Source organism: Bidens hawaiensis, unplaced genomic scaffold (genome assembly GCF_021521415.1).
Source record: "Bidens hawaiensis isolate Kalapana, Puna unplaced genomic scaffold, B.hawaiensis_p1.1 tig00026669_1, whole genome shotgun sequence".
Taxonomy (NCBI): domain Eukaryota; kingdom Viridiplantae; phylum Streptophyta; class Magnoliopsida; order Asterales; family Asteraceae; genus Bidens; species Bidens hawaiensis.
The window spans coordinates 253433-281206 of record NW_027494300.1 but is presented as its reverse complement, the minus strand read 5'-3'; the positions used below and the strand labels follow the sequence as shown (position 1 = coordinate 281206).

The following is a 27774-nucleotide window of genomic DNA, read 5'->3' as shown; positions in this document are numbered from 1 at the left end:
TGCCTCATACATTTTCCTTTCCTCCTCATCCATCTTACTGTACTTCTTTATTTGATCACGACCCTCAAACAAGGCTGTTGGTGGAATGTATCCATCTTGTATGCACACCCACATCTTAGCATCTTGATATTTAACATACTGTTCAAACCGATCTTTCCAAGCAACGAAATCGGTACCCTTAAGCATTTTCGGAGCCTTAGTTGCTGAACCGGCTTCAACTTCCATTTTCACTAGTTCCGTGATGTTTATCGAAGTCATCGTTGAAAGAAACACAACTCAAAACACGAGGAAAGTATAAAATAATTTTTTATTATTTTGAACAGTGCCCAGTAGGCGAAGTTAAGTATAACTTCGCTTAAGCTTAACTTCGCTAAACCTTAACTTCGCTTGCTTCTTAACTTCGCCTGATGTTAACTTCGCTTAATGTCAACTTCGCTTAATTCAAGCGAACTTGTGAGACAGGCGAAGTTAATGATAACTTCGCTTAAACTTATATCTTCGCCTAAACCCTACAAACAGTGGCGGCAACTTCTCCTGATGAACACAAGGTTTTTGCAGGTTTGATTTTGACGTATTGCGAGGTATGCGAAGGTTATTCTTGATGGTGGGAGATGGGTAGGACACAAAAACTCGATATTTCAACGTAAACTCGTCCCGCAAATAGTCGAACGGAACGATTTCTACACTCGTGTGATAATCCCGAACCACACAATCATGAGCAAATGCTCTGATACCAATTGTAGGTTCCCAGCCGGATCTACACAGAAATATCTCGTATTACGTAGGTGCGGAATCCCTACGTAAGACGATACGAGTGTTAGACACGATATACGTTAAACCCAAGTACAAAGACACGTTACAGTACTCAATAGACACGTTGTATTGCAACTACTTTAACACGTGATAGCCAAATCACAATTACACGTACTGAAAATTCCCTTTACAAAACAAGCCGTAGCCAAACATATATAGTTATCGACAACTTCGCCTAACAGACTAGGCGAAGTTGTTGATAACTTCGCTTGTCCACTTATATTAGGCGAACTTGTGAGACAAGTTAACTAAAACACCAATACAAATCAAACTAACACGATTACAGACACTAGATACTGAACTACTGACATCATGTACCAACAGCCAACATGCGACTAGAATTAGTTCCAACATACGACTAGAGTTAGTCCCAACATACGACCAAAATTAGTTCACTATATGCATGGCCGGCTCCGAGAAAGCTAAAAATATTTTTGGGCCTTAAGTAAAAAGAGTATTTGATGGGTTTAAACAAATTAATTTTTATATGACTCCATTTGGTTATAATTGGGTTGTGTAAAAAACTTTTGTATAAAAATAGAGGATTAAACATGCCTCAAATGATAGCAGAACCCACAACCTTTGGGTTGGGAGTAATACCCATTTGCCACTAGACCAAACTAATTATAATGTAATTGGGTTCAAACACTAAATATACATATTGTTTTAATAAAAATACATATAATTTACAAAAAAAAAAATCGGGCCTACGAGGTGTCGGGCCTGTGGCCGTCGACCACCCGACCACACCTTATGGTCTGCCCTGACCATATGACTACAAAATACAAAAACGGCTCCAAATTCTTCAAACAAGTTTCATAGCGGAACTTACCCCGATAACAAATAGGTAACTCAAGCTTCTGTTTCTTCTTCACCCAAAGTCCAAAATGTCATCACCCTATTAGGGTCATCTTTTATTTTATCATTTTCCCTAAACCTTTCAGTTGAGTCAAATATGTCATTTTTGAAAGCTCGGTAGTGACCATCAAAGCTTTCTTTTTTATGTCAAGTTCAAATTTCATGTCTTCATTCAACTCGGCCGAAGTTTCTTTAAGACGATGACCAAATAAAACAACTGCATCATTGAAACTCTTAAATAAAGTATTGACTTGGTATGGAGGTAGGGTACCAAAAAAACCCAAATACCCTTAAGTACCACCCGCGGGTTAGAGGGGACCCCCTCATATGTCACCCGCGGGACATATAAATGACCCGCATAACTCAAGACAAAGGAGGAACAATATTGCTTCCTAGGAACTATGTGCGGGAGGATCTAGACGCCCTTAGGAGTCATCCGTAGGGTACTGTTTACACCCGCAAGAATGGTCAGAAGGCAACGTCATAAGACAGTTGTGATTACCCAATTCCATTCTAGAAGATTTACCAAGATCCTTTCTTGGAAAGCACGTGACCCTTCAACCAATAGAAGAAGGACAGCTGGCCAGGTTGTTATAACCGTGCACATGGCCAGGTTTATCTCGTCCTATCATATACAGACACGTGTCCAGGTTGTTACAACTATGCACATGGGTCGTGTGACCCAACCTGTTACAAGAAGACACGTGTCTAGGCGGTTACAAGGGCATCTTCTAGAAAGAGACAGTTGTGCCAATAATATTTCCACACTCTTCGGCTATAAATACTTCACAATCTCCATGAGGTAATTCATTCACTCTCCACTCTCTACTCTCAATATTTAAGTACTTTATCTTCACCAGAAATTGTACTTATTCTCACGCCAGATGGTGGTTACAGGAAGACCCCCCCTCTTGTCCTTCCCGTAACGAGCTCAAGGTGATTGTTTTGTAGGTTTCCTGTCATTGGACTTTGGGAGATTGTGCTCATATAGTTAGTCGGTTTGTACTTGACCCATATCCTGTGGACTCATCGGATCTAGGACCCGTAAGGGGAGTTGATCCGTGTTTCTTCACTTGGCTAGTGCGTTTTCTTTTCTTACTACGATCACTTGAAGTTTCTTTAACTTGAAAACTTGCATCGGTACCTTCATTATAGCTATGTTCACTAAAATAATCATCCTCTTGATGTTCCTCCTCTTCTTCTTTCATATTCACTTCTTGTTTCTTCTCAACCACGTTTTTGGCTCTATTACCTTTAGCACGCTCATTTCCAAACACAACACATAATTCTTCATAGAAAGGAAGCCTTTTATGTCTCCATTTAGCTGCATGTTTATGTCTCTATTTCACATGATGAAAATAGAATAAACACATTAATACCTATTATGATAAACCAAATAGAAAAAAGTAACATAAAATCTATCGTGTACCTCAAGAAAGGTTTCCAAAACTCCGGGAGCACTAGTGGTCACACAATTAAGTTTCTTATCATAACCAAATCCACTAGTATTTAGCATATCATAAACGACTTGCCAATATCTTTTCATTGTTACTATTCTTGATTCAATGTGAGGTTTACCCAAAATGCCCGATTCCGGAAGTGACTCTTTCAAAGATGCTTCTAAATGTTGTAGATATCCGGATTTGAAGCCATTATCTGACTTGAATACTCCATTGTTGACCATGTTTACTAAAGCCTTGACAAGTTTTTCATCTTCAATATTACTCCACCCTCGGTATTTTCTTTTATTACTCATATTGAATTTTTAGCAAGACTTTTGATGATAAGAGTGGTCACCAAATCTAGTATAGTCTGGGGCAACAATTAATGACATACAAAAACATCATCATAACAAATAAGCATAAACAACAACAAATTAGCTTAACAACATAAACAACAATAAGAACATGTTTTGAGCTAGATTGTTTCTAAATAAGCATAAATTATAACAACTCGGAATTTAAATTATTATATTTTTCTCCGTTTACCCAAACCATTTTATGTTCGGGAAATTTTGTCAATAAAAAAATCACGTTTATTGATGTGTGTTGTGCGTTGCGGTTAAATATTAATAGATGGAGTAATTTGCTTTTGCACAAAGTGTTTTAAATTTATAAAAGTGATTTCTACAAAGACTAAACACACACAAAATAGGCAAGTATACCTATCATATATGTAGAATAGTATTGGTAAGAACCAAGTATCGATCCGTGGACACAAATGTTTCTAATGATAAATCGTTGTTTTACTTTAATCGGAGGTTTTAATCATTTTAGGGTTAATTTTTTTAAACTTTTTATAAAATATAAATACTTATATATATATATAATATAGGTGACCAAGATGAGAGATTCTAAACGAGTATTTCAATTACGTGAAGGTTACCATCTAAGATTAAGAATCCACTTCATTTTAGCATTGATAATTAATATTCAAACATGTGGTAAACTTGCCATAGCAATATATGATAGATAGCTCCTTAAGCCTTAAGTGAGCATCTTTGGCACTATCGAGGTAACATGCGCATTTTAAAGTCGACCCTTTCCTAATGTCATGCCACCTCCAGAATGTCAATTTAAGTTGGCAAGTAGTTTCGTAAAGTAGAAAGATTAGGATTGACTTCGATTTCTCAAATACCAATTCTACAACTTCGGGTGGTTGTAGTTTACTCACACAACCTCCCCTTGGTTGATTTATGTAGGTTATAATTACACATTCCGTTAACATATGATTTCTTTAACTAGCATGATATCCTAAGCAAAGCCATTTTCGGATTACCAAGACTTAGAGAAATACATCATAACTTGTATCTCATCATTTCTAAGTAAAATATAAGGATCCATGTTTCGATAATGTATCAAAGTATTTCTATCTTTCAAGAACATGAATCGATAATGAACGATTGCTAATATAATTGACAACCGCCAACTTTGAATTAGTGATTTAAGATGGTGAAACATTTCTCATCAAAGGATAATTGTAATATAACCATGTACTTTACTAGACTACACCACATGTTTTACATAATTATCAAGTAAAACAAAGCTTCTTCATAGATTTTAGATGGTAAAAGGAGTTTAGCTCATAATGAGCATGATGATAAACATTAAGATGAATGATAATAACAAATACATGATTAAACTTGGAATGATCTAACCAAATGTAGATGAATCTTCCTTCTTAATGATGGTGATGATGGATGATGATGATGGTTGATGGTGATGATGGATGATGAAGATGGTTGATAAGTCTCTGATGTTGGACCACGGGTTTGTATTCTTCCTCCATGAGAATTTTGTGAGTACAAAAAGGAAGGACTGATGCCCTTGATATCCATGATCTTCCATGGGATAGCCTTCTACTGGTTTTTGAGAACCTTAAGAAGTTCTTCTTTCTCTTCCTTAGAAACGTGAGATGAAATAATTACTGGAAGTTGAGAGTCTTTTTCTAGAAAGGCGTATTCGAGATGGTTTGGTAGTTCTTTTAATTCTAAGGCTGGTGGTTCTTCAATTGAGGGTTTTGATTTTTCATTACATTCGGTGATTTCATATACTTCTTCTGATGCTTCTTGATAGCTATCTTTGATAATTTCGTTTTCTAAAATGGGCATGTTGAGTGTTTTGTCTAAGACTTGTGTTTCTAGCGGTTTATCGATGGAGGAATCTCGTATATAACAACTCACGATGGTATCTATGATGTCGACACAATATAATGTGTCATCATGATGTTGCGGATATTGCATAGATTTTCCTATATCAAAAGTGATTGCCTCATCATTGACCCTAAGAGTGAGTTTGCATGTGCAAGCATCAATAATAGCCTTTGCAGTGGCTAAGAAGGGTCTTCCTAAAATCAAAGGTACACTTTTGTCTTCTTCCATGTCTAGAATTACAAAATCTACTAGGAAAACAAACTTGTCAATTTTGACAAGCATGTTTTTGACAATGCCCCGAGGATATTTAACAGATCGGTCAGCTAACTGAATGCTCATGCGGGTAGGCTTTGGTTCTCCTATCCCTTGTTTTTCAAAAACCGCATAAGGCATTAAATTAATACTAGCTCCTAGGTCAGCCATGGCATTGCTAACAGACAAATTTCCTATAAGACAAGGGATAGTAAAGCTCCCTGGATTAGTCATTTTTGGTGGCAGCTTGTTTTGGAGGACTGCTGAACATTCTTCACTCATAGTGACATGTGAGAGCTCCTCCAGCGTCCTTTTGTTGGTCAGCACTTCTTTGAGAAACTTTGCTTATGTCGGAATTTGAGCGATGGCTTCGATAAATGGGATGTTGATATGGAGTTGTTTGAAGATTTATAGAAATTTCCCGTACTGAGCTTCCAATCGTTCCTGCTTCCGCCTTCCTGGGTATGGAATAGGTGGAACATAGGTTTGGACTGGTTCCTTGGGTTGTACGGTGCCTGTTGGGATCAGTCTTTCCTGTGTTTTTTCATGGGATTCCTTCTCCATAACTGGTTCTGAAGTTGGTGAGGCAACAGTGGTTGTGCCGCTTCTGAGTGTAACCGCGTTAACTGTTGCATTCGGGTTGTTGATTGTGTTGCTTGGAAGGGTGCCGGGTGGTCTTTCGGATAATTTTCGGGCAATCTGTCCGATTTGAGTTTCTAGATTCTGTAATGATGCTTGTTGACTTTTAAGGTCAGCTTCATGTTTCAACAATACTCCGCTGATATCAATAGCTCTTGAGTCGGCCTTCTTTTCTGCTTCATTTGTTTCGGTCATCAGTTGAATTAGCATTTCTTTGATCTTTGAGTAGCTCGGGTTTTGATGGCTACTAGAACTTTGATTTTGGAATTAAGGTTTAGGCTGGAAGGATTGGTTCATTGGTCTCTTTTCGAATCCGGGTAGAGTTTGAGTGTTACTTCCGTCTTTCCAGCTAAAATTCGGGTGGTTTCTCCATCCTGGATTATAGTTGTTGCTGAAAGCGTTGTTTTGTCGAGCGATGAAATCGACTTCTTCCATTGCCATGATGACTTGTTTGCAGTCACTTGCTTTATGATTTCCTCCACAAGTGTCACAGGTTAATTTGGTTTTTGATAGCTCGGCTTGAAGTTGTTCGAATTTTTTATAAATGGCTTCAAGCTGTGCTGTGACAAGAGTGTTGGAATCAACGTGGTGTATTCCTTTATGGGTTGGTGTAGATCTTGGTGGGTTGTAAGCGAAACTCTTCTTTGCAGTCTTCTCCAGGACTTCAAATGCTTCGTTAGGTGATTTGGATCCCAGGTCTCCACCAACGATTTGGTCGATGGCCTGTTTGTTTTGACTAGATTGTGCGTCAAAGAAAGTTTGTAGTTGTAACCATACGCTCAGTCCATGATGTGGGCATCTTCTCAGAAGACTTTTGTATCTCTCCCATGTTGCGTGTAACGATTCATCATCATCGGTCCGGAATCCGGTAATACTGCTCGGTATTTGGCAGTTTTATCACGCGGAAAATATTTATGGAGAAACTGTTCAACTATCTAGCCCCAGGTAGTGATGGAACCAGAGGAAAGAGATTCTATCCATTCTAAGGCTTAACCCCTTAGAGAGAAATGAAAGAGTTTGAGTTTGATTTGATCTTCTGAACAGTTTTGAATTTTAAAGGTTCCGCATATTCGTAGGAATCGAGATATGTGAGAAAGAGGGTCTTCATCGAGGAGACCGTGAAATTGAACTGAATTTTCCACCATGTGAAAAGAGCTTGATTTGATTTCGAAATGTTCGGTGATATCGGGTGGAGCCACTCCATTGCCGTAGCCTTCGAGAGTTGGCTTGGCATACTGGCTCATGTTCGGCTCATTGTTCTGGGCCGCCATCATTTCTTCGGTTTGATTTTCTCCTGATGCGGTGGCGTCTACTGATTCGTCCTTGATTGCTTCGGTGGTTTATGCAGTCCGTTTACGTGCTCTTCGACGAAAGAGTCGTTCTAGTTTAGAAATTGGAGAAACAAGCTCGGGCTCAGGAGTAGAGGACATACATGGGACTAAATTAAAACTAAAATAAAAGTTAGTCAAAGTCACGCTAAAGTTAGGCTAAACTGTTTTAAAACTAAACTAAGGTCTAAATTAATTAAGCTAAAGTAAAGGTTGGGTAAAAAGTTAAAATTTAGGCTAGCCGTAAAATTATATAATTAGTAATTAATAAAAAAATAAGATGAAAATTAAAAAATTTTACAATTATAAACAATGATTAAATTAAAACTTGGATCGTTTTAGAAACGTACCGTGTCCCCGGCCACGGCGCCAAAAACTTGATGTGTGTTGTGCGTTGCAGTTAAATATTAATAGATAGAGTGATTTGCTTTTGCACAAAATCCTGTTTTAAATTTATAAAAGTGATTTCTACAAAGACTAAACACACACAAAATAGGCAAGTATACCTATTGTATATGTAGAATAGTATTGGTAAGAACCAAGTATCGATCCGTGGACACAAATGTTTCTAACAAGAAATTGTTGTTTTACTTTAATCGGAGGTTTTAATCATTTTGGGGTTAATTTTTTTAAACTTTTTATAAAATATAAATACTTATATATATAATATAGGTGACCAAGATGAGAGATTCTGAACGAGTATTTCAATTACGTGAAGGTTACCATCTAAGATCAAGAATCCACTCCATTTTAGCATTAATAATTAATATTCAAACATGTGGTAAACTTGTCGTAGCAATATATGATAGATAGCTCTTTAAGCCTTAAGACTACTTCCATTGGCAATCTCACAATCTCAATCTTACATTATAAAATTAATTTCCCTCTCTCCAATCTACATAATTTAACTCATCCCAATCTTTTAGACACATTCACAACCCATCCCAACTTAAAAAAAATGTTTTTTACGAAGTCCGTTTTTAATAAAATTTATATCGGAATGATCATAATTTTTTTTAAAGAAATATCGTGTATTTAATTATTTTTTTAGTTAGAATATTAAAAGTTAATTAAATAATTAAGTTATTGGGGGTTAGTTTGGATTGCAATCTAGGTTTGCTCCACCAACCTAGATTGCCAATCTATATTGCATTATTTTCTTTTTTCAATTTCTTTTTTAACTTTGGACACACCAATCTCATTATGAGATTGCCAATGGGAGTAGTCTTAGACTACTCTCATTGGCTATTAAGTGAGCATCTTTGGCACTAGGGAGGTAACATGCGCATTTTAAAGTCGACCATTTTCTAATGTTATGCCACATCCAAAATGCCAATTTAAGTTGGCAAGCAGTTTCGTAAAGTAGAAAAATTAGGATTGACTTCGATTTCTCAATTACCAATTCTTACAACTTCGGGTGGTTGTAGTTTATTCACACAACCTACCCTTGGTTGATTTATGTAGGTTATAATTACACATTCCGTTAACATATGATTTCTTTAACTAGCATGATATCCTAAGCAAAACCATTTTCGGATTATCAAGACTTAGAGAAATACATCATAACTTATATCTCATCATTTCTAAGTACAATATAAGGATCCGTGTTTCGATAATGTATCAAAGTATTTCTATCTTTCAAGAACATGAATCGATCATGAACGATTGCCAATATAATTGGCAATCACCAACTTTGAATTAGTATTTTAAGATGGTGAAACATTTCTCATCAAAAGATAATTGTAAGATAACTATGTACTTTACTAGACTACACCACATCTTTTAAATAATCATCAAGTAAAACAAAGCTTCTTCATAGATTTTAGATTGTAAATGGAGTTTAGCTCATAATGAGCATGGTGATTAACATTAGGATGGATGATAACAATAAACACATGATCAAACTAGAACAATCTAACCAAATGTAGATGAATCTTTCTTCTTAATGATGATGATGATGCTTGATGGTGATGACCTCCAAGCCTTCAAACTCTTCATTAGATCTTCAATGAGAGTGTTAGTGTGTGTTTTTATAAGTGAAAACCGGATAGGATTCTTTTCAAGACACACTTCTCAAATGACACAAGAGCCTCTATATATAGGTTGTCTGGAGATATAAGCACGGCCTCGTGTCTACGTGTCCCAGTTGCATGTTGTCAGATCGTACATGATGACTCACCACGACCCCGTGCTTCCTAAGGCACGGCCCCATGCATTTTTATGACATGTGTCAATTTCATTTTGTCTTTTCTTGTAGACGACCACGGTCCCGTGGTTGAGAAGCATGGTCCCGTGCTTTTGTTCCCAGTTTTTATCTTTTCTTGTAGATTTTTGTCTTTTCTGGTGTTCAGGAGCATGGGGGCGTGTTTCTTGAGGCACGGGGGCATGTTTCTTGTTTTTCCTGTGTTTTCTTTCGTTTTTCTTCGTCTTTTAGCTTGTTTTTTCGTTTGGGGCTTGGTTTCACCTGAAATTACATTTTATTATGATGAGTAGCATTTTGTGCTATGTTATTTAATAGAAATTGCAGCTTTTAGAGATTATTTGATGCTAAAAAGATGTATATTTTTATGTACATCATTTATCGAGTAATTATTATATTATTTTTATTTGTTTATTATTTTTATTTAATATATATAATTAACTTTGAAACATATACATTTTATATCCCAAACTAAACTTTCACCTATTCTTGTTTCCATTCCTAATCTTGAAGGACCAATCTGCAAATTATATTATAACACCCATTAACCCATCAACCCTTTTACCTATACCCGTATCCATGTGCAACCCGTGACCCATTTTGTTATCTTCGTCCTTAATTCTCACAATCTTTTTGGTAATTGAATCAAAATCCTTATAATACGTTCCAAGATCGGCCCAACCGACATTCTAATTAAGTTAATTAGATCAAACGGATTCGTTTTTCTTAGTTTTCTTAACCAACTCAACCCGTTTACCATTAGGCATGATAACAAACACCATAACGCAATTAAACTTACCTATATGACCCTTATACCAGCGCCAACAATAACCCCATCTATAATTATATTAACTCTGTGTCGATTTCGTGTTCTTGGTCTTCTCCTGTCGTCGACTGTCAAAATCTAATAAACCCTTGCATGTTCATCGTTTAAGGTCATCTGATACAGTAACATGATCGATTTGATTATCAAGGGTTCATATAATAATTTGGGTTTATAGTTGTGTGTTTATATATAATTGCTTCTGGTTATAACTTAAGTTAGCCACCAGTTGGTTGGTTCCATTGTGTCTAAAACGTTGGGACGCTGGGGGCGCGAGTTTGAAACCCCCCCCCCCCCTTAGCCCGTATTTTTGTGTCTTTTTTATGGGTTTTACTCCATTTAAACGTTATATTAATATATTTAATCAATGTAATTATATTACAAATATTATAAATATATTAATTAATCGGTGTTTTATAAAAACCGACATATTAACTCGTAGTTTTCCAAATCTCGGTTAGAAATATATATATATATATATATATATATATATTTATATATATATATATGATTAGGTTCATTTCAGAAGTAAATTTAATGCGAGAAGTAACTACAACCAATCAAAACAATTCTTTTTATTGTTTACTTAAAATAATAGTAAGGGTATAATAGTAAAGTCTCAAATTCTTAATTTTGGTAACCACTAAATTATTTGCCAGTTTCAATTCACTTTTCTTTTTTATTTCGATTATCTTCCTATGTTTATTACAATCATTTACAAATTTAAACATTTTATTGTATGTCATTATAATCATTAGAGTGTGTCGTCATCACTTAATAAGTCCAAATTTCTTGTTCAATTCACTTTGTTCATCAGTTGATCATATCCAGCCATTCACATTCAAGGTCTTTCTCAAGTCAATCTTGGCTTATCATTCCAGTATCATATAATCAAAATAACACTAATTTTGCATTACACGGGGATGATCAAACAAATTACTCAGCGGTAATAGGTATCATTTTAATTCGTATAAATCAGTTGCAGGTTATAACTTTCATTTCATTTGTTGAATCCATCTCAATGAACCTACACGTTTATCAACATCAACCAACTAAACTAATAATTATGGTAAAACCAAGACAAAAATACACCACAGTTACACGGGGATATATACATTTTCTAATAACCATCTTGAAAATTTGTTTCATTAATACTTCAAAAATAATATAAAAGTACAAACTTCATAATATGGTCATAAACACCTAACCTAACCTTACCTACATACATTAGGCATACACCTAAACAATTGATGTTTGCTAACAAAATATTTGATGTGTAATTAATCCTTAAAGTGTTGGGCACCTTCTTCTACTTGAATGATTCCTCTAGTAGACCCAAAATACAAAATACTCCTTCTACACCCAACAATCCTTATGTAACTCACAAAATACACCTTCTGCACCCAAAATACAAAATTTTACTTTCTAATATGTTATATAACAAACATAATAATACTTATCAAACTAGTACGGGCCATGCAACATCTTTAATTCATACATATAAGTAACAATATTATAGCTTACATAGTCACCTATCATACACATTATCAAACAACATCCTTATACCAAATATGATATCCTACATCGTCACATAGCATACACAATGAACTGAAACTTGTTCACACATGCACCAAACAACATATCCTACAGTCATATATCATACATTGTTAACCAATCATACACTGTCATTACTAATTTGTTCACAAAAACACCAAATAGCATATCATAATTCATACAATCACCTACCATACACTGTTAACCTATCATACGTACCAACATATTATACACATCAACAAAATGCTTCTTTACACATTGTACGTGTATACCCTGCACATTATCACCTACATCGAACACAGAAATTATATACACTTCACATTTCAACATACCAGCCTCCACAGTCTACTAAAATACCATACACATCAACTAAATGCCTCCTTACACATTATGTATACCCTGCACATTATCATCAACACCTTACACAAATTTCATATACACTTCACATATCAGCATACCAGCCTAACAGTCTACTAACATATCATACATATCAACTAAAAGTCTTCTTACACAAACTGTATACCCTGCACATTATCGCCAACAGCCTACACAGAAATCATATACACTTCACATTTCAACAAACCAGACTACACAGTCTACTAACATATCATACACATCAACTTAAAGTCTCCTTACACTAATAGTCAGATTAAGACCAAACTTACCAGTTGACATTATGAAGGATTCTATTTGTGAGTAGGACCTGCCAATATAATTCACAATTATATGTCATTAAAAAACCTTAACGTAGGTTACTAGAGAACGTACTGATACATATCGTTAATCAAACATAATTCTAACATACACCCTACAAACGAATAGGATTAATATTTTGTTTTAAGTGATAAACCAAATAAATCATTGAATGTCAATGCCTAATCCTCAATTATTAATAACTTCACAATATAACAAGATTTATACACTTGTGTTACCATCAATTTATACTAACTACACAATACAATGCGATGTATAAACTTTGAAAAGAAACATAAACATGACCTCCTACGGATACAATAGCATGAAATATTGACCTTAAACAACATGCACGTTCTTCAATAATTATCCTTCACAACAACCTGATCACTAACATTTTCACTCCTATCTTGTGCACGGTTTAGTCTCTGTAGCAAATTGTTGATGCAACATCTCTCTCCATTTCACACCTATCTCTATTAGTATTTTCTTTTATGGGATGAAGAATCTACTGCGCTTTAACACCTACACATATAATAATATATACTACACACCCTACACATATCATAATATATACTCATATTAACATCTACACATAGCATGTACGATGTAGTTTAGATTATAAAGCAACATATTTTATTTACCTACACATACAAACTACACAGTTTATATTATAGAATAGATAAACCCTACACAATTTTTTATTAAGCATGTACCAATTTGCAGATAATGAAACACAAAATTTGCGGATAAACCCTACACAGCCTACACAAATAATAAAAAAAACTTTATACAACTTACCTAGCCTACACAATTTTCAGAAAAACGCTACACAAGTATTAGATGAACCCTACACAACTTGTACAAAACCGAGTACCAATTTTTAGAAAAATCAAGTACCAATTTGCATATAAACCCTACATAGCCTACACATAACATAACGTAACATATTTTCAAATTAGATAAACACCCCCTCCCCCTATACAATTTTTGGATGAACCCGACACAATTTGCAGAAAAACTGAGCACCAATTTTTGGAACAAGCAAGTAACACTTTGCATACAAACCCTACACAAACTACACATAACATAATGTAACTAATATTCAAATTAGATTAACCCTACACAATTTTTAGATGAATCTAACACAAATTTTAGAAAAATCGAGTACCAAATTTTAGAAGAATCCATACTGTGGATGCTTTTTTAGTTTATATAATAGTTTGATTAAAAAAACTACACTGATTAGTCTACATACCTCGAATTTTTGCATCTTATTTGGTCACCGGTTAAAAATAGAAAATCCCAATTAAGCTAGACAAGAACACAATCCTAGCACCGATGATGATTCTTGTACACTTGGAAACACAAATCAACGTAGTTAAGCTCATCGATTTGTTGTATCAATTACAGATTTTATGCACTAAGTACTATGAAAGGTTTAGGAGTGAAACTAGGGCTTGAAAGAAGTGATTACTGTTGTTAAAACTTTTGATCATAAGCTTTAAGACAATTTTTCCCTTTTTAACATAAAACATCAGATTATATTATTGAGATAATTACAAAAATACCATCTTTTATTTTAAACCATTGATGTGTTTAATCAACGTATGAGATTCACTTCTCGCACTTCTCGTTGTAACATCACTTTTCGTATGAACCATCCCATATATATATATATATATATATATATATATATATATATGAGAGAGAGATATTTTGATAACTTGATGAATTTTAAGAACTTTGTGAACTCAATTTTGGACCACACTTTAATTAAATGGTATGAAATGTGTGGTTGAGATTAAATTTAATTAAAAAATAAATCAGGAGAGATTATAAGTATTTTTGATGATTACACAAGTTTAAATGTTAGTTACACATGAGTAATAAGTTGATTCAGTGTGTAAAAAAATACTGTAATTTTTTGTACATTACTTACACTTACTTATTACACATGTGTAAAAAAATTCAAAAAAAATAAATTTGTTACGTTGAGTTCTTTCGAGTTCTTAAAGCTCAAAACGGTTCTCAAAAGAAATCAATCATATATATATATATATATATACACACACACACACACACATATGTGTGTGTACTAGTTTTTAGCCCGCGTGTTACGTGAGCTTATTTAGTTATTTTTTTATATTATATTGAATATATATTTTTTATGTTAAGTTAATTAGTTATGCATTATAATATTTTGAGCCTAAATAGGCTACGGTTGGTATGCGAGCTTTTTTTATAAAGACTTTGTTTTTGTTATAATGGTTTCGACTTACATAAAGATTATGGTTGTCGCTTTTAATCTTTTATGTTTTTGGTTGTCCATTTTTCTTGTTAGTCATAGACGATGATATTAATATGTTGTGATTTTTGAGCTATTAATTTCTTTTTGTTTTCATCTTATATTAGTTTTTCTTTGAATATGTAAGGTTTTCGGTTATAATGCGTTTAGTTTCACCTTAAACATAATTTTTGAGGTGTAGATCAACCAAGTGTTGTGAATAACTTAAAATGTTTTGTATCAAAATTATTTGTTATGTGAATTTAACAATTAAATTATTTTTTATTAGTTGTATCATGATTTTTTTTGAACGATTGTTTTGAGACTATACGTCACAATGAAGTTGTTTAAATGAGTTACATATTAATATATCTTTTGTGTATTATAATAATTATTTATAGTGTATATGTAGTGTTCTTTGTTATGTGTTTAGGTTTTAACTTAAACATAAACTTTGAGGTGTAGATCAACCGGTTTGTTGGTTGTATCATGTTGTAGTAATATTTTGAACGAATGTTTTGAGATTGTATGTCATAATGAAGTTGCTTAAATGAGTCATGTATTAGTATTTTTTTTTTGTGTATAGTGCTTATATATTAAAATTTTAGCTATATATTTATTTGAATTTTTAATTTTTAATACTTTTAATTATTTACTCTAATTATTTAATTGGAGAATAATTGAAAAAAGACGTGACCGTCGTTTGAGTATCGCACCTATAATTATTTTGGGTTTTGATGAGGTTTGAGTAAAGTTTATAATTAATATATAATTAATCTAATTATCAATATTATTATGACTATTATATTTATTGTTATTATTATTATTTTAAATTTATGTTTGATTTCTAAATAAATTTATAATATTGTTATTATTATTATTTTAAATTTATGTTTGATTTCTAAATAAATAAAATAGATATGAGTTATTGATAAATAAATGAATACTATATATATAATAACTAGTAATTAGACCTGTCGCGTTGCGGCATGTGGCGTAAAGGTGGTGGGAATGGGAACATCAATGCATCGGGTTTGACTGTGTTATTGTTTAGGTTCAATAGATCATAGTTGTTAAACATGCATTACTGTGTTTTAAAATAAACGTGTGATTCGTTAAACCATTTTTAAGAAATACTTACTCTCTCCGGTTATCCTTCATTTTATTCGCCTTTGTTCTATTGTTAAAATCAACCACATCATATATTCATACAATCTTGATGAAAATATAATTAAAAAAAAGAATTAAAGCAACACATAATAACAACCACCATCACCTATTACTGCCGGCCACCACCACCGGCGTCGCTACCACTATCAGTCTATCTTTTGCTTTCTTCAAAACGTTGCTTGCACTTCTACTAACCACCACTGTTTTCGCCGCAGTCGGATATAGAGGTTAAAGTGATAATGTAGGTGACGTTGTTTGTTCCACTCCAACGCAACAGGTGTAAAGATCTATGTTGCACGGGAACTGGTACGGGAACGGGAAATGGGCACGGGTACGGGAAACGGCAAAACTCAAAAAATCAAGAAACGGGTACGGCACGAGTACGACAATAAATACATATAAAAAATAAATATATATTATAGATAATGTACCACAAAGCCCAAAATATATTCATTCGTTAATGTAAACTTCAAAATTCATCCATTTTCCAATAATGATCAATCATAAGTCTTTCAAAATCAATCATAATCAATCATAGTAATAATAGAGAGGGTTAAATACTTAAATATAGAAATACAAAAACTAATTTAAACTTTATATGTTAAAACTTATAAGTTTTAAGGACTAGATACAAACAACTGAAAGTTAAAGGGGTAATTTGTTAAAATATCTAAAATTATTAAAACCTAAATAAACTACTAAATAACCTAAGAAGTTACAGCCGCTTTCTTCCTTAAGTTACAGCCGCCATTCTTCCTTGTTTCCGGCAAATACTACAGCCCTGGCGCCGGAATATGTCGCCGGAATCCGTATGGAAACGTTTCGAAACAACGTCTGAATTTTCGAAACGGTCAATGACCGTCCCCAACATATAGGAAACGGTCAAGAAACGTTTTCCGGCGTCCCGATGCCGTTTCCGTCCCCGGCGAGTTTCCGGACGGGGTACGGCACCATGGTCGCGTTTCCGTGCATCAGAGGCAAAGATATATGAACAACCGTTTCAGATCTATCGAACCAAAAAATTTGTTTTCGCGGATTTTTAACGACTTCATAATTTGTTGGACAAAAAAACGTTTCTAGGGTTTTCCGGTGGCGACTACAAATATCCTGTTCAAATCGACGTATATCAACGTTTCAGATCTTTTCTACTCAACAATCAATCCCGTCCAACTTGATTAAAACCATCGTTTTTGTTCAACAATTTAAGGATCCTTACATACAGAAGAAACAAAGAAATGGTTAGAGAGAGATAGAGACGAGTTGGTGGATTCGATGGTGGTGTTTAATAAAATAAGAAAGACAAAACATGTGGACTGTGAAGGACACGCGTAATCTCATATCTTTGTTGCAGAAGTGGAAGTGTTGTACTGCAAAAGAAGCACATACCACATGTACAAAGTATGTGGGAAAGCAGAGATGGTTGTACAACCAAAGAAACCAAACATACCACACTAAAGCATCCGTTTACAACCATCAAAGAAAAAACTATAACTTTAATGCATGAGTTTGAGTTTTGAAAGTTGTAATTTAATATATATATATACTAGTATTTTGACCCCCCGCGTTATGGGGGGTGTGAAATAGTAAGAAGACTAACGACGTCCAAATTACGTTACAATGAAATCGGTCGTTGACTAACATTCTCGAATCTTGTCAAGCCAACGCTTCAAGTGAGTGAGTGCATATCAAGTTTTAACATTTCTTAGTGTGTATCACATGCAGTTAACAACATCCATCTCCTTTGTTAAATTTTCTATTCTCTTTCCCAACTCTGCAGCACTATATAAAACCATAATAATTCAATACAATCTTCCTTTTGTGTCACTCCAATCAACTTCATTAACTTGCACAAATGTAAAAGCTAAATCATTTATAAATGGATGGTTGAATATAAAAACGAATTAATGTCATCAAAATTTAGCATTCACGGTAACAATTTTAGTCAAGAATAGAACAAACGTACAATAATATATAACCCAACCCCATTTCGACTTGTTATCCAATGCGCTCATCATATAACAAAGAAAATAGCAAAACAAAATAATACATGCCGCTTATTCGCAGTAACAATTCAAACAGATAGACATGCATTTCATCGGATCCCTCATGTGCACCACGTCTAAGGTCACAATAGAGGCAAGGCACTGCATGTTGTAGGCTTGTCGCCATTTACGGTTGGAGCCGGCAACGGCAAGGCAAAACCCCAATTTCCCTATACTTCTCTCTAAAAAGAAAGAAATAGAACACAGATGTAACTCCATCGTTTTGGAACCAATAGCAAACATAGGTACCCAAATCAAAGTGAAGATCAATTAAAATGGAAGTTGTTTTGGCATCCACTTCACACAATAGCTAATCAAACTGATAATGAACCGAACACTGGACTACCGCAGCGGACAACCACTGAAGATGGCCTAAGACAGCCGCCGTCGATTCGTAGCTAACTTGGTATATATGGTGACCCATTTTAAAATTTTGAAATACCAAACTTGCTACCATTGATTTTGAAGTTGTTCACAAAAATCCGTAGGCAACACTCGATAACACCCACGCTATCTCCTAATTTCCATAAAAGACCTGCTGATTTCCTTCTGCAGTCAACAACCGATAAAAAAACCTCAAAATATTAATTATATATTTGAAAATTTATCTATATTATATTACTCTATCTTCTAATTCTATCAGTTAGGTAGCGTTGGGTATATAGGAATGAAGGGCTGAATGGATGATCTATTGTGAGGGAATGGAGAAAAGTGTGTTTGCTTAATCAAAGGAATGGAATGACACATTACCTAGTCTATTCCATTCCCTCTAAAATACCTTAATTTCATTCCATCCATACCCCATGTTTTTTTTTCATTCCTTCCTTCTTTCACCCTACATCACATCCACCATCCTCCTACCACCACCATAAACATTAACCACCCACAACCACCACTGCCCTACCACCAACCACCACCACTGCCGTTCACCGCCGCCACCACCGTTACCACCACCACCACCCACCGCCACCAACCATCGCCATTAGTGCCAACCGCCCACCACCGCCACCCGCCCGCCACCATCGACCGTCACCCCTGCCCCTCACCACCACTACTCGCCGCCCACTCCCACCACCGCTACTGCCACCACCCACCCGAACACCACCACCATTATCTCTCATCGCTCACCACCCACCCCACAATCACCAATGCCACGACCGCCACCTACCTCCCACCAACTCCGCCACTCACTATTGATTTAATTTTTTATTTTATTTTTTTCTTTTTTCTTACATACCAAACTACACAAAGTAATCATTTCATTCCCATGTGGTAACCAAACATTTCATTGGAATGGTTATAACCTATTCCATTCCTTTGTCCATTCCATTACCACGTTCATTTCATTCCATCGTCCATTCCATTACTTCATACCAAACAGACCCTTAGTTTTACCGATCCTTTATTCATTTTAATTACCAGTTGGGCAAAGCAACTCATCCATATTCTTCGACTAACCCAAAACGAACAAAAGTGTAAAGATGACACTAACAATTAAAACAGACAAAGTAAACCCAAACCGTGAATAAAAAGTTAAGAAGTACAAATTAAAGAGAAACACAATCACATGTACCAAAAAATTAAGTCTAAAGAAGATGCATTTTAGTGAGAACATGCGAGTAATACTAACCTCAACCGAGCAAAATTCAAGTAAAGCACATAAACCACCATAACGATCTCTGTATAAGAAAAGAACATATTAAAAAAAACAAAAAACAAAAGCCCAAACCAAACAATTAGTTTGATTAGTGACCTAAACAAAAAAAATATCATTGAAGACAGAAAGCAAACCTTTTTTGTCTAACCCTCACTTGCAATTTCGTTCAGATTGCTCCGTAGTAGAGTGACGGTGTTGATTGGAGATCTCCGACAATTGGACCTGTATCCTCGTCGTTCAACAGTCACGTCTATGCATTTTTACTTTTGGAGATCGATTATTTATGGCATCGCCGCTGTCGTCGCCTAGGGTTCCAAAAAGTAACCCGGCAACAGACGAATTGGAGATGCAACCGTCTAAATGGGAAATCTGTTAACTTTGCCCGATTTGATCCACTTTACTAATATCGGGAATCTCCATTTCAGTCAGCATATTGCTTTTGATTTTCTTAAGTAGCACGTCATCTTTAGCAGATTCATCTGTAGGAGCCTCGGCATTCATGATACGGTGGCCGGTAATCTCATAGAGAGAGAGAATCTGGTAGGTGAAGAGAAAGTATCATTATCCGAGAGAGAGAGAAGAGGAGCAGAGAATAATATACAAATGTGGTAATGAGGTCCAATCCAATGAGTGTACAATTATGCTAGCAGAGTGTACAAATAAAAGCCGCATTTTGAAATAAACAGTGAATTTGTGTCTAGATCAGAAGTTGCAAAATATAATATATAATAATATACATATTAAGGGGAAAGTTAATAGAATTTTGTTTAGGATGTTATTAGGTCAGTTTAAATAAGCGAGTGGTATAAAAAAAATAAAAGAATATTAGTATCTTTATGTATAATAAAGAAATAAAAGAGAAAGAAAATAAAATAACAAAATAAAAAACTGTAAGGCCCCGGTACCGGTGCCCTACATTAGACGTTGGTTTTAATCATAAACACAGTTCTAATTATTATAGTGAATTAAAACCTTCGCGTAATAATATTAAATGTCAACCATTCATTACAAACATCCATAACTTGTCCTTTTTAAAATATAACATAAAATGCAGTATCAAACATCATAACAAATCTTCAGATGCCAGCATTTTCAATCCTGCCAGGTGTTGTCACACCCCAACCTACGGCGGAAATGCCGGGGCGCGAACTGATTGCCACAGCTCACAAGGTACTATCATGCAATTGTAAAGCGACAATATCTAATTAATTTATTAATTGTCAACGAACATTTAAGTACAACAAAAATAGAGAAAATTAAAATACAAAACCAACTATTCTTGTTTATGTTTAACATCCTAAGGTCATCTCTACGTGAGCTTCAGTTCGATAAGCAATCCAATCTATAACCTGCAAATGCGTACAAAATATATATATATTTGTCAACAGCATAAATTTACTGAGTAGATTCACCAGTTTTGACACAAACAAAATGATAATATATAATGATATAAATAATATAGTAAAGATAAGCAAAACTGTTATCTGTGAGTATAAACAATGAAAGTGTTAAGCAAGTAATGAGATGTCGGTGAAACCATTAACAATGCGATCGGGCTCCGGCCACTACGACGGTCGTATGATCATACTATAATGAGATTATGTTGGACCTCTCTGAATGCGATTCAAGTAATAGCAAGTAACAGACAATCATTCAATTGATACACAGCACAAAGATCACAGTTTGCGTTTGAGAAATAATAAGGTAAATAATCTGATAAATGGTACGCAAGTGTCCCCAAAACATTTGAAAACAAGTAAAATAGGGGAGTGATTACTCACCTGATCGAATGAACGAAATATAAGTGAAGATGATGATGAGAAAGATGAATCCTTTGAGATATGCCGTCAAAGATTCCTAGTTAGATAATATAATATTAAATTAATTATAAGGGATCATGATTTGATGAATTAAGATTTCGATGTGATTTGAGTTATGTTGGGATTATAATATTATGAATTTGAACGATTGATTGATTTCTATCGAGGTTATTATTGCAAGGATTGATATTATTGTTTATGAGATATTTATAAAATGATTATTTTTATAATATATCATTGTATTATAATTAAATCAAATATACTAACGGAAGAGTTTAAAATGTATAACTTTAATATAAAATATACTTAAATAATATTTGGATACATATATAATTAAATAGATAATTAAAACAAAATAATTAAATTAAATATGAGTTATACTTGTAATAAATACAATACAAATATATAAAAATCTTTTAAATAAATAGATATAATACGTATTTATTACAATATCCAAACAAATATTTATTTCGAGTCTTTAACGAATAATTTGTGGTAAAAAGACAGTGGATACATTTAAAATACATTTGATACAATTTTTTCTTGAATGATAATATATATATATAACATAAATAAAACTATAACGAGATTTGTCAAGAAACGTAAAACTTAATAGTGTCGGTTTGAAAAAAAAAATAGTATTTAGTTTATATTTACTATTAGTTATATTGTTTTTATTAAATAAATAAACTTAGCAATTCCAAAACTAAAAAAAATGCGGCTAGAGGGGCTTGAACCCGCACCCTAGCCGGTACCCCATGACTATAACACATGCAACATAACCAACTGCGCTAGGACTTCCTGTTGTTTAAAGTTCATGATAAAAATTTAACTGCAGCAGCCCAGACAACTCCCAAAACCTATGAACCCTAATTCATGAATCAATTAATCCGTTGCATGTCGGCCAAATTAACCATTGGGCAAAAACGAAACTGATTCGGAAACGAAAGTATTACAGGTATGAATTACCTGTATTGATGCGGGATCGATGGGTAACGACGAAGGGTGAACGGCGGCCAAGGTTGTAACCATAAACCTCACAAGCAGGCTCGAAAAAAATCAATTAAACGTAGGGTTAGGGTCGGGAGGTTATGGGGATGATTTCCTATTGTTTAATTGCATTATCATTCTGTAAAAATGGTCTAACCCGAAATAGTTATAGACGAATTGATAAAAACATAAATACGATTAAATCTTGATTCTTATTACCCAAATTAAAATGTTGGTATAGTTTGTGATACGAGCATAAACAATCTAAAAAGATCAATTCCTATTATACCACGAGAATTAAGCAACAAGCAAGGAAACGGGTTACTGGTTGGGTTATTGAATCGGGTTTGTGTAAATGGGTATATGGGTTTTAATATAATATAATCCAGATTTGCAAAACTGACCCTGATCTAATGAGGTGGAAACAATATAGGCTTAAAGTATATATTAGGGTAAAATTCGTACATTTTCCAAGTTAATTTATGTATAATATATTTATATATATATATATATATATAATAAACAATTAAGAATAAAATAATTACTCGATAAACGTAATAATTTCATTGATAAAATAATCCGAACATAAAAGCGGGTCAGGTAACGGATATACTATTAATTTGAAAATCCGAGTTGTTACAGGTGTCCCCCTCAAGCCAGCTGTCTCAGTCTCTTTACATGCGTGTATACTAAAAGTCAGCTACGCTGAGTGAGTTCTAGTTAATCAGGCAACATACAATACATTCACATACTTATATACATACGTATCCGAAGATACATTTTACGTACTTAGCTTGTTACCTGTCTTTCATACATACGTGCTTCCTTTCTTTCTTTCTTACATACTTTCATACTTTCTTGTTTTGTCTTACTTATACATACATAGTTATCTCTACGTTTTAAAGAGCATTTCGTCCTATAACCTTCGCAGATATTATTAGGGTCCGCAACCCTATAACCTTCGCATATATTATTAGGGTATGCAACCCTGTAACCTTCGCAGATATTATTAGGGTCTGCAACCCTGTAACCTTCGCATGTATTATTAGGGTATGCAACTCTATAACCTTCACATACATTACTAGGGTATGCAACCCTGTAACCTCCTCAGATATTATTAGGGTCTGCAACCCTTCAAGGATACCCTTATACAACCATACATTACCTTCTTTATATTTAAATTTATGTACATTCACACATACACTTAATCTTTTCCATAACTTTCATATATCGTTCACACATCATTCGTAAAACAATAACATACCACACTATTACCTGGTGGTACATGCAATATCCGAAGATCGTTCATGTACCGTCAAGCATTCATTCATACATAAAATCATAGAAGGCATACACTTACCACTTAAGGTAAGTGTATTAACTAATCACCTCGAGTATGCACACAGCCCCGAAAACGTAACAAGGAAATGGGGCTAGACACTCACCTGAACTCGGTTCCTGTCACACCCTCAAAATCCACTAACGGAGTTTTACCGTCAGAGGGTGTGAACTAACAGGATCGGAATCATCAGTTATAATCAAACCATAAAAACGTTTAAATGAAAATAAGTGCGGAAGCGTAAAACCATAGAAACAATGTTACGTCACGCAGGACGATTTAAAACCAATGATAACAGTTAAAAGTAAGTTTGCATATTTAAAAGTTTTTCAAGCAATGCATGTTCCTAAACCGCGCGCCCGCCTCGGCTACCTGAGAATAACATACTAAAAGTGTCAACACAAGGTTGGTGAGTTCACAAGTTACATAAAAATAAATCGTTTAGCGTTTGCGTTCAGCGTTTTGCGTTACAGCGTTACAGCGTTTTGCGTTACCAGATAGTGTTATGTCAATTATATATCGATAGGTAGCTAGTCTATACAACAAGTATTACTAAGTGTTCGACACCGAAGCTGACTCGTTTATTAAGTGCCTTGTCACCAGGTCCTCCAGACCATGGTACGTGTTAGCCAAAATTACACCCGCTCGACCTCCAGTCGAGTTTAGCGTTGGGTGGGGTTTGTCAAACCCAGTAGTACTACTCAATAGTGACTCGCTATTCAAAATATTAACCGGTTCGATGTGTAGGACTTCAAATGTTTCGTTTGCCACTTAGCCTTTACAAGTGATATATAATTTATAACAAAATCTTAAATGCGTTGTGGAGTATGTTATCTCCCCCAAGTGAAAAGCGTTTGAAAACAGTTTAAAGAGGGGAAAGTGAAACTCACTGTTTGCGAAGAATTTCCCAAATTAAATCACCAAGATGCGCGTCACCGAAAAACTCTCTCTAGCGTTCTAAAACAATAAAGAGATTTTTCTAAGTGTCGGAATATTATCGAGTCTCTAGACCCGGCACATAATACCTATGCACATAACATGTTTCGTGTTTCGTTTGTGAATCGTGTGTGACTTTAACCAGCGTATTTGTGACACATTACATGTGTAAGCAATCATATACGTGTCATATATTCATAAAGTACCTCACTATCAATTACTCCCCGTAAGGGCATTTTGGTCAACAAATAACAATTAACTAGCCATTATTCCCCATGAGGGCAATTTGGTCAAATCATGGCAATCAATTAGCAATTATTCCCCGCAAGGGTATTTTGGTCAAAACATAACAATTATATAGCAAGTATCATGTTTCATGCATTTTTACACAACTCAGCAGCTAGTTTCACCGAGACAGAAATCCTACTAGAAAGATTGTACTATTTAACCGATCATAGCATTTCAATTAATTTACCAAAAATCATCACAGAAGCACATATGTCTTAGGTTTCCAGAACATATTTTATTATATTTTTATTCCACATAGTTTTCTCACAATCATCAAATCATTACAGCAAACTCATAACAGTCAAATTCATGCGCAACAGAATGTTATTTGTAATTTCCGTTAAACGAAAAATCCAATAAATGCAAGACCACTTGGGTTAGGTTCCTAACTCAATAAGTCAACTTCCAGAAGTGGAACCAACCCAATTGGTCTCGTAGTTCATGAGATATAACATTTACAACACAACCTAACATCAGGTCTAACAGCTCAGCTTTGCACAACGTTTTTGTAAAATCATAAAAGTTAACTTCTACTTGTCCAAAAATTACAAGTTTATACTTTATAGAAACTAGACTCAACCTAGTTTACTGTAGTACCAATAATCTCAACCAATTTTCACGTTTACACTTTGTTACAGTCACTTAAACATCATATACACATTCTGTCCAGAAACTGTTTGCATCCAAACTCAATATATTAACAACCTATGAACTATCATGCATTCATATAACACTCTAGACTCCATAAACACCATCCATGCACATCAATTACCCATTACATACATGATTAGGGTTTTTGTTTGAACTCAAACCATAGACACAACAATTAACATGCAACAACATTCAATCTAGTTATCAAATCATTATCCAATCAACAACAAATCATATTAACTATACATACATGAAATCGGTCAAGCTAGGGTTTTCAATTAACCCATTAAACATCAAAATCAAGTAACAAGGATGTAAAGGATGATCAATTATACCTTCCTAGCACCTAGTTCTTCAATCAAAAGCTTGAATTGAGGGTTGTAGGTGTGTGTATAGTGGACGGCAGCCAAGGAGCAAGGGGAGAGGGTTTGCGATCGGAAGTAGGAAGAAAGAATAATAATAGTTAGGGTTAATTGTTAAGGATATATTTATAGAAAACTATGTTACACTTTGGCCCATCCACTTCCAAGTATTACTTTTTCCTAGCTTAAACTAACTTAGTTCTTGTTTCTTGTCTAGCATTACATACAATATAAGCAAGTAACACATATGTTAACACCTAATTATCACATAATTATTATGTTGACGTTTTTTCGTTTATTCATCAACCGTTTGCGTCAACTCGTTTGCGTTTCGGTGCAAATCCCAAATGACTACACATGTAGTAAGTGTTAAGCGTCATTTAAACCCTAGTTTAAATGTAATGAAGTGTGCGTTATAGATTTAGTGATCTTAAGTTTGAATTGACGGAGTTGAGTTAACGGAGTTAACCTGAAATTGACGATTGTCACATCATTCCCATGTTGAAGAATTTTCGTCCCGAAAATTTGAGTCAAGTCGTGATGAGTGTCTGAAAAAGTAAGAAAAATTTTCAGTTTGTCATATCATCCCCTAGTAGAAAGAAATTTAGTCCCGAAATTTAATTCATACCTCCGGTGATGTCTGACGGTTTGCCGGGTTTCGCGGTTTTCTGTGTTTGGTTAGCCCTTCAAAAAGGTGAGGATACTTTTTCATCATTTGATCCTCGCGTTCCCAAGTGAACTCCGGTCCACGTCTCGAGTTCCAACGAACCTTAACGATTGGAATTTTGCTGTGCTTGAGCGTTTTGGTTTCCCAATCCAAAACCTCGACTGGTTCCTCAATGAAACGTAACTGTTCATCAACTTGCAGTTCCTCCAAAGGGACTACTTGGGTTTCATCAGATAGGCATTTCTTCAAATTGGACACGTGGAATACATTGTGTACGCCACCGAGTTCCGTTGGTAGGTCCAGTCGGTACGCCACCGGACCAATGTGCTCAGTTATCCGGTAAGGACCAACATATCGTGGGTTGAGTTTGTTTCGCTTACCAAAGCGAACCACACCTTTCCAAGGTGAGACTTTGAGTAACACTCGATCGTTCACTTAAAATTCGAGAGGTTTTCGGCGCTTGTCGGCGTAACTCTTTTGGCGATCTCGTGCTGCTGCCATGCGATTTCGGATTTGGACAATCTTTTCCGAAGTTTCGAGTACCAGTTCCGGACCAGTGATTTGGCAGTCACCCACCTCTGCCCAGCAGAGTGGTGATCGACACTTCCGTCCGTACAGCGCTTCAAACGGCGCTGCTTTAATACTTGCGTGGTAGCTGTTATTATACGAAAACTCTACCAAAGGTAAGTGAGGTTCCCAACTTTTTCCGAAATCCAATACGCAGGCACGCAACATATCCTCCAGGGTCTGAAT

General features: G+C 34.9%; 1 protein-coding gene across 1 annotated transcript; it reads right to left on the bottom strand.

Moving 5' to 3' along the window:
- Positions 1–1727: 1727 nt before the first annotated feature.
- On the bottom strand, positions 1728–3355 carry LOC143573883 (uncharacterized). The gene is made up of 4 exons (XM_077058654.1): positions 3101–3355; positions 2745–3011; position 2226; positions 1728–1921 (listed from the first exon to the last, which is right to left on the bottom strand). Exons 1-4 carry the CDS (start codon positions 3353–3355, stop codon positions 1728–1730), a joined length of 717 nt encoding a protein of 238 aa, XP_076914769.1.
- Between the last annotated feature and the right edge of the window lie 24419 nt (positions 3356–27774).

What these genes read in the sequence shown, in the direction of transcription:
- LOC143573883 (XM_077058654.1), bottom strand. Translation starts at nt 3,355, where the DNA reads ATGGTCAACAATGGAGTATTCAAGTCAGATAATGGCTTCAAATCCGGA. An exon ending in TTTTGGAAACCTTTCTTGAG is followed by an intron (nt 3,012 to 3,100) that starts GTACACGATAGA and finishes CATGTGAAATAG; the next exon opens with AGACATAAACATGCAGCTAA.